This window comes from Macrosteles quadrilineatus, unplaced genomic scaffold (genome assembly GCF_028750875.1).
Source record: "Macrosteles quadrilineatus isolate MER2022 unplaced genomic scaffold, UCM_ALF_1.0 Scaffold_1__1_contigs__length_201487025, whole genome shotgun sequence".
Taxonomy (NCBI): domain Eukaryota; kingdom Metazoa; phylum Arthropoda; class Insecta; order Hemiptera; family Cicadellidae; genus Macrosteles; species Macrosteles quadrilineatus.
The window spans coordinates 123,032,536-123,039,837 of record NW_026542594.1 but is presented as its reverse complement, the minus strand read 5'-3'; the positions used below and the strand labels follow the sequence as shown (position 1 = coordinate 123,039,837).

Below are 7,302 nucleotides of genomic sequence, written 5' to 3'. Positions count from 1 at the left end.
TGCATTGCATTTAGTGCAGTAATATTTTTGCGTCAGCGTTAGCGTAATATAGGAATAGGCTACTTTCAAGATTTATTTGCAAGTATTTATTCTTAATGTTGTAAAAGCTTAATATTTGTGATTTTTATTTAGCATAGCCCAGTTAAGAAACTGTACCCGTACTGTAATTGATTATGTTTTGGTTAAAATTAACTAGCCGTACATCGAGTTCTGTTGGATTACGACAGAATTTTCTTAAAACATCTTGCAATCCATCAAGAATACAAAATCTACAAACTTTACCTAAATCAATCGGTATTCATAATCAATTTTCAATTCTACAGATTAATGAACTAAGGCCATGCTCAAGTTTAAGAAGAGCTGATATGTTTTCAAACGACTCTACTATAGAGTAGGTAAATTGACGTCTTGATTACCTACGCTTAAGTTTAGGCCTATTCATCTGGGTAGAGTTCCGCAGAGAACATACTATAATATATTATTTGATGAAATTAGTTCAATGTATAAATCATATTAGACATACTTTTCATGTAGGCGGTGAAGTGGGGTAAGTTTATTTTAGTGGAACCAGGTTTTAGCATAGCCTAGTTCAACTTAGACTTTACATTGCTCAGGTAAAAGGTAGGCCTAATATTACAGTGGCGTAACAGAAGGGCCCGCAATGCGCGGGGGGGGGGCCCGCGAACCGGTGAGCAGGAAACGGAGAGCAGAGAGGCCCGTGAGACGAGTGGGGCCGAAAAATTGGAGCTCATTCTTATTTAAATGTATTATCAATCATTCAATAATTGTATTGAACAAGTAATAACATTAATGTCATTAATAATATGTTGTTATCCGTTATCATTTAATTTTGTTAGGCCTCTTCAGTGATAACGAACTAGGTTTACAAATTTAACGTGTTATAACGTGGGTCTTTGATCATTATGCAATCTTACTTTTGTCACCGAGAAATATTTTACTTCTCGGTGATTTCGTACACTGCTTATATGTCGTCTGCAAACATTTTGAAACATTAAGTTACTTTGGAGCCTGGAGTCATGAACGTTGGCTGGGGCTTTTAATATTGTATTATTTTACATTTTAGTTTTGCCCTAATATTGATTGTAGGCCTGTTTTGTTAAATACAAAATACTGCTAAGTTACTCTACTGGCTGTGTTTGTTAGCCCTTATCTTATTTTACCTCAAAATTAACCAATACTAAAGACATTTGTTTTAAGTTAAACACGCTTGACATCCATACAAAGATAAAATTAAAAAATGCAATAGGCTATTTTAGCCTGTGATAAAAGTATGTCAATCTATTAAATTAACCAACTATTAGTGTATGAGTTAATTATAACCAAAGATTAAACTAACCTAATAAATTAATGCTTTAATACTTTACTTTGAAATGGCGACCATACCAATGTAGGTATATTAAGCCAAGAATTAATGGAGATGAGTGTAGGACGAGTGGCCCAACCTTTTAGTGCTGAAAGAGACTAAGGCCGACATATTCCTTAGACACAGCTGTTAATTAATAGCCAATACAGCCAAAGGCAACTAAGGGGCCTACAGTTTATAGGTGAATTCGAACCACATTTTTGCCTTGTAACAAATTAGTCTAATTATCAGGGTAATAAAAATGGATAACATGTGTGATAAATTAAATGTAAAACCTCCTTGAAACATTCTGATACGATGGAAAATAAGGTTTTTTTTATTTGATTTCAAAACTATTTACACACACTGATATTGATATAATGATGTAGTGATGTAACATTGTTATCAAACCACAACTGAAATACTTAACACACCCTTTTATGGAACATAACTCATAATTTATTTACCACTCTTTTTATGATTAATCTGCTTGATCATTGTATCGTTGGTCCAAAAATAACTCTGGGGGGGAGAGGGGTGGCGTTTCACTATGTCATATCGGTGGTCTAAAAATAACTCATGAGAGGGGGGCCCAAAAAATAAGTTTGCAGGGGGGCCCGTAAAAATTTGTTACGCCACTGTAATATTATACTTGTTGGCTCTGGAATGGTGGGGTGGAAATACAGAGCAAGGAAACGCCCAAACGGCCATTGTTTACAACAACGGTTGTAGCGCACAGGCTCTTCCTACAGTGTGAGCGTTGATGGGGAGATGGCCAGGTGGTAGAGGAGAGCGGAAGGGGACCAATAGAATTTCCACTAGACACAAGCGGCTAGTGCTAGACATGACTTAAGTGTAGGCCTACCATTGAATGTCTCCTCTGTATTTTACTTCTGTGTTGCAGCACGCTGTAAGAGAACAGCAGGAGGCTTTTTTCCAAAAGATCCTCAACATATTTTAAATATTTATATGGAATGGAAATACTTTTAATTGGTAACTTATTTATACCGGTATCAAACTAATATTTCATCCAATAATATAACTATCATAGGTTCTTTGCCCTTCATATTTTTTATAGGCCCTACAGGAACTTTTTTCCTTCTGGCACATAATTTATGTCACTTTTATAATTGTGCTATAAAATCGTTGATATTTTTGTCTTTTCTGGCTCATATAGACCTATATGTTGCCTGTGTGGAGTCCTCAAATTTTGGGTTTTTCGCATATACCTCGAAAACTGAGCATCGGAGGGAAATATTTTCAATTAATAAAATGAAGTTCTTCAAACTATCTAAAACTTTTACATTAGACGTTTTTTTTTCAATTCCTAACCGTTATTCCTACCGTTATAGTACGTTCTTTACTCCCTAGATAGCCTAGGTACAGTATGCCTTTTCTGGGTCAGACAGAACTTAACCCAACCTTAGGGCTACCTTCATTGTCTCTGGGACGTTCAGATGTGTTAAATCACAGACTAGGGAACAAAACATTTGTTCCCTAGTCTGTGGTTAAATACACCTTCGAGCTACAGAGATTATTCATTTATTTTAGGCCCTACTATGCCTGTTTTTTTTTTAACATAGTACCCCTGTTAATGAATCTAGAAATCCTTACAAGAGGTAGAACCTACAATGTAATACGATTGTGCTGTAAGGTGGGACTGCATCCTGCAACTACCGATTGTTAGATCATTACCAATATCACTGTATTGCATTTTGAAACTCAGCAAAGTCAAATAATAGTGATTTGTAGCTGCTAATATATTTCCAAATCGCATTATGTTTTCAGGGAGGTTGATTCGGCTACATTTGAAAATGTGTGTTCTGAAACACTAGACTCTCTCTGCGAGTTCTTTGAAGATATTATAGAAAACATTCCAAAACTTAAAACAGCTGATGTCTGTTTTGGTGTAAGTATGTAATGGTTGTAATGAATCATAAGACGTACAGTTAGTTTTCAAGTAAAAAATCAAATCGCACATGTTTGCAGAAGCACTCATTTAGGCATATATTTTGCAATGTTTTTGGACGGCTGATATAGTCTGCATTTATTGCGGACCGAGACTTAACTGAGCCTGGCTAAATTTAAAAATACATTTTAATTATTTTAATACATTTATATTTTGTCCATTGATACACAAACACAATGTATGTAAAAATATTTAGGTTTGGTTGGAATTTGGATCAAACACCAACATGAGAGATTTAATTTCAAATTCCCTTTTTACGCAATCGCATAAAGTAACTAAATCAGGATCGAAGGAGATGACTTTGATGTACAGGTTGGGCAATGAAAGTGCCCCACTTATTAAATAGGTCCTACAAATGCAATACTATTCACCCTATAGGCTACATATAAATTGCCATTTCATTGAAAAGTAATAAAAGTATTAAAGTATTAAGTATAAATTGCACATCAAACAACAGCTTATGTTATACTATTAGGCAAGGTGCTAGGTGCAGTCGAGTATGCATGAAAAGAGTCAGAGATTTTGACCTTATCTTTTATTTTTTGTTATTGAATGTAAATACAAGATTCTTTTAAATTGACTTTTGATTTTAGTAATGGGGGTCTTGGTGAGTAAAAAGACATGTATGTTTAGCCTCCAGGGGTTAAAGTTTCAAGTATCTATCACGTTTCTAAATTGCTAAGAAACTAACACCGAATTAAGTCACTTTCAAGCTTATTTCCCATAAGAATAAAATGGGAAACTGTTATAGCCTCGTAACATTGTTAGAATATTTCAAATTTTGACATTAAACTTACATTTTAGGGGTGAAGGAGTAAAGCTACAAAAAAAACAGGTAATGAGTTAAGTTTAAAGTAAACTAAGGAGAGTACAAAGCATTAATAATAAAAAAAATATTCTTTCAAATCTGTTGTAGCTCTTACCGTTTTTCTATAGCCGTTTAAAAAGGTGTTTTTTCGATTTTGGATATCCACCATTTTAGATTTTTGGTTGGGTAAAAATTTTTAAATGGGACTGTTGGGAATTTCACCGTTACGTTAGGATCCCATACTACAATACTATCAAATTAGTCTGGGCGTTGACCCATTGTAATTAACGATGACATGGAAATTTGGGTGGACAAAGGTTTCTTGACTTATTCTGACTCAGTTTTTTGCGCTGATTACGAATATGCCGGGTGCCACCTTGGCACCCTTGGGCAAACGTCGCCATATTGGAAAAATGGCAGCCAAAACTGGTTTTTCTATAAATACTCGTAAACGGTTAGTTTTAGAGATATTTATGTGGAGACATAAAATGTAGAGCGTAAAAAACTACACAGAAATGATGTCTACACTTTTTTAACTGGTCTACCTTCCTTGATGATAGGTATCATTGATACTTTGATATTGACTAAACAAAACACTACAATTCAAATAGCATTATCATTACTGCTAAATAAGAAGGAACTGATCAATGAACTACAAAATTTGGTGTAACCTGTACATACAGTAAGGCTCGGCGGTTTAAAGCATCAGCGGCTGTTGCTATAATTGCTTACGCCAAACCCACAGCATGCCTTTTATGACTCAAGCTAAAACCTCAAGCGACTTCTCAGCTATATGTAATAACTCCATTATTTAAAATACTTAAATATGAATCTGTAACTGTACCTGTATTTTTCTTTTATCATCACACCAATAAGTGCTATTGTTGCTTAACACGTTCGCTACTGAGCGTCGCATATATGCTACTCCGCGGTTATTGCCACAGACCGAGGTATACGTTTGAATCTTACACACAGACCGGCTGTCACTTGGATAACAGTACACACAGACTACGGGCGAAAACCTGTAAAACAGTGATCATTTACATTGAAATACGCTACAATCGTTTTTGTAAATAATGTATTCTTGTTTTTTTGTATTATTAATAACCTTTTGTTATGTCGCATATGCGACGCCCGGTCTACAGCGAAGACAATAGTGAAAATTATCATAGTTAACTTAAAATAGACCAAACGTCGCATATATGCGACAGTTCATTTTTTGTGTTTTGAGGTTTTTTTTTTTTGTCCTAAGGACGCTAGGCACGAGCCTGGGATTGTTTTTCACATTACTTCAGGCTAGACCTAGGGGTTGCGGCATTATCACTTAGATAAAATCCATTGGTGACTTGGCGGGGATCGAACCCGGGACCTCAGGGACTGAAGTCCCGCGCTCTAACCACTACGCCAGCTCGTTCCCCTGTTTTGAGGTAAAAATAAGTAGAATAAAAAAACTGATTGATCAAGAACAGTTTATAACTGAACAAATATAAAAGCTACATAGGATAATGCAGCATACATACTGCATACATACATACAATGATGCAGAAAAGTAAAGACCAGTTTTTCCAACTATCATATGACGTCACCAATCATCATATCCGCAGACCAAGCGACGCAGTTGTGCGTCAGACATCTCTGTAGACCACTGCAGGGAATTCAGTGCCTTCAAATAGACCGTTACAAAGATATAAGCATTTTAATATATTTAAATATATTAATTAAATTAATTAATTAAATATATTAATATATTTATTTAATATATATCACGCACAGGTCTTTGTGACCCATGTGATATTTTTATTTTTTGTATTTATTGCTGTAAAACAGTGTGTAATAAATAAAGAATTTTCTCTCTAATAACATTAGAACCCCGACGCAAATATGCAACGACAGTCTATTTAATGTGACTAGCCGACGCAAATATGCGACGACAGTCTATTTTAATGTGACTAGCCGACGCATATATGCGACGGCAGTCTATTGTGCGTCGCTGGTCCACGAGAATGAAAAATTTCGTACTATTGCAGTAGCGAACGTGTTAAAATAAACCAGGAGATTCTCACAGTAAGTTACCTGCAGATTGGGGGAGTACGAGAATGTACTGTGTAATTATTTTGGGGCGAGTGTGATGTGGGGGGGTGGTCTTGAAGGCACTAATAACAATTATTTTTAACAAAGGTTACTTGTACAAATGTGTATTGCTTAATATAATTCAGTTTTTTAAGAATGGATGTAATATGTCATAGGTATTGGCACTAAATTACAACTTTATGTTAATAATAACTTCAATTTCACAAGATTGTGCTAAAACCGTGAGGTTTACCAAACAAGTGTTGATACCATTTCTGTGTAGTTTTTTACGCTCTACATTTTATGTCTCCACATAAATATCTCTTAAACTAACCGTTTTCAAGTATTTATCGAAAAACAAGTTTTGGCCGCCATTTTTCCAATATGGCGGCGTTTGCCCAAGGGTGCCAAGGTGGCACCCGGCATATTCGTAATCAGCGCACAAAACTGAGTCAGAATCAGTCAAAAAACCTTTGTCCACCCAAATTTCCAGGTCCCCCTAGCTGACGCCCGGACTAAATTTAAAGTCTCTATCTCGTTTCTAAACAAATCAGATAAGCATACCAAAGTCATTAAATATCATACTTATTCTCCATAAGAATAACATGGAGCTCATAAAAGTGGTAAAAACCTTTAAAATTTTGACATTAAACGTTTTGGGGGTCAAGGAGTAAAGTTACGAAAAAAACATGTAATGAGTGGAATTTAAAGTAAACTAAGTTAAATACAAAGCATTAATAATATTTGCAAAAGAAATCTCTTAAGTAGAAAAAAATAGCGAAAATCGTAATAAATTTGAAAGAAATTTACCAAATTTTGAAAATAGGCCGTTTTTTGAAGGTGAAAGAGTGTCTTTTGAAAAACGCTTAATAGTGCTTTGTATAAAATTTAATTACTGACCAAGAGAATTCTTTCAAATCTTCTTTCGCTCTTACCGCTTTAGATCTATAGCCGTTAAAATCCCGTTTTTTTTTTTATTTAGGTGTCAGCCATTTTGGATTTTTTAGGGGGTTAAAATTTGAAAATGGTACTTGCAAATTTAACCTTTAATTTAAGATCCCATACTACAATACTACAAAATTTCAAGTCTCT

General features: G+C 34.9%; 1 protein-coding gene across 2 annotated transcripts in view; it reads left to right on the top strand.

Moving 5' to 3' along the window:
* Positions 1 to 7,302, top strand: part of LOC128984297 (frataxin homolog, mitochondrial) — a 37,434-nt gene continuing 30,132 nt past the window's right edge. Inside the window, exons 1-2 of one of the 2 annotated variants that reach the window (XM_054403606.1) lie at positions 1 to 391; positions 3,152 to 3,272. In XM_054403606.1, the coding sequence (XP_054259581.1) occupies positions 174 to 391; positions 3,152 to 3,272 (339 nt within the window). In that variant the 5' untranslated portion in view covers positions 1 to 173. Of the gene's footprint in view, positions 392 to 431; positions 548 to 3,151; positions 3,273 to 7,302 lie in introns of those variants that run through there. The other variant, XM_054403613.1, reaches the window with a different exon arrangement.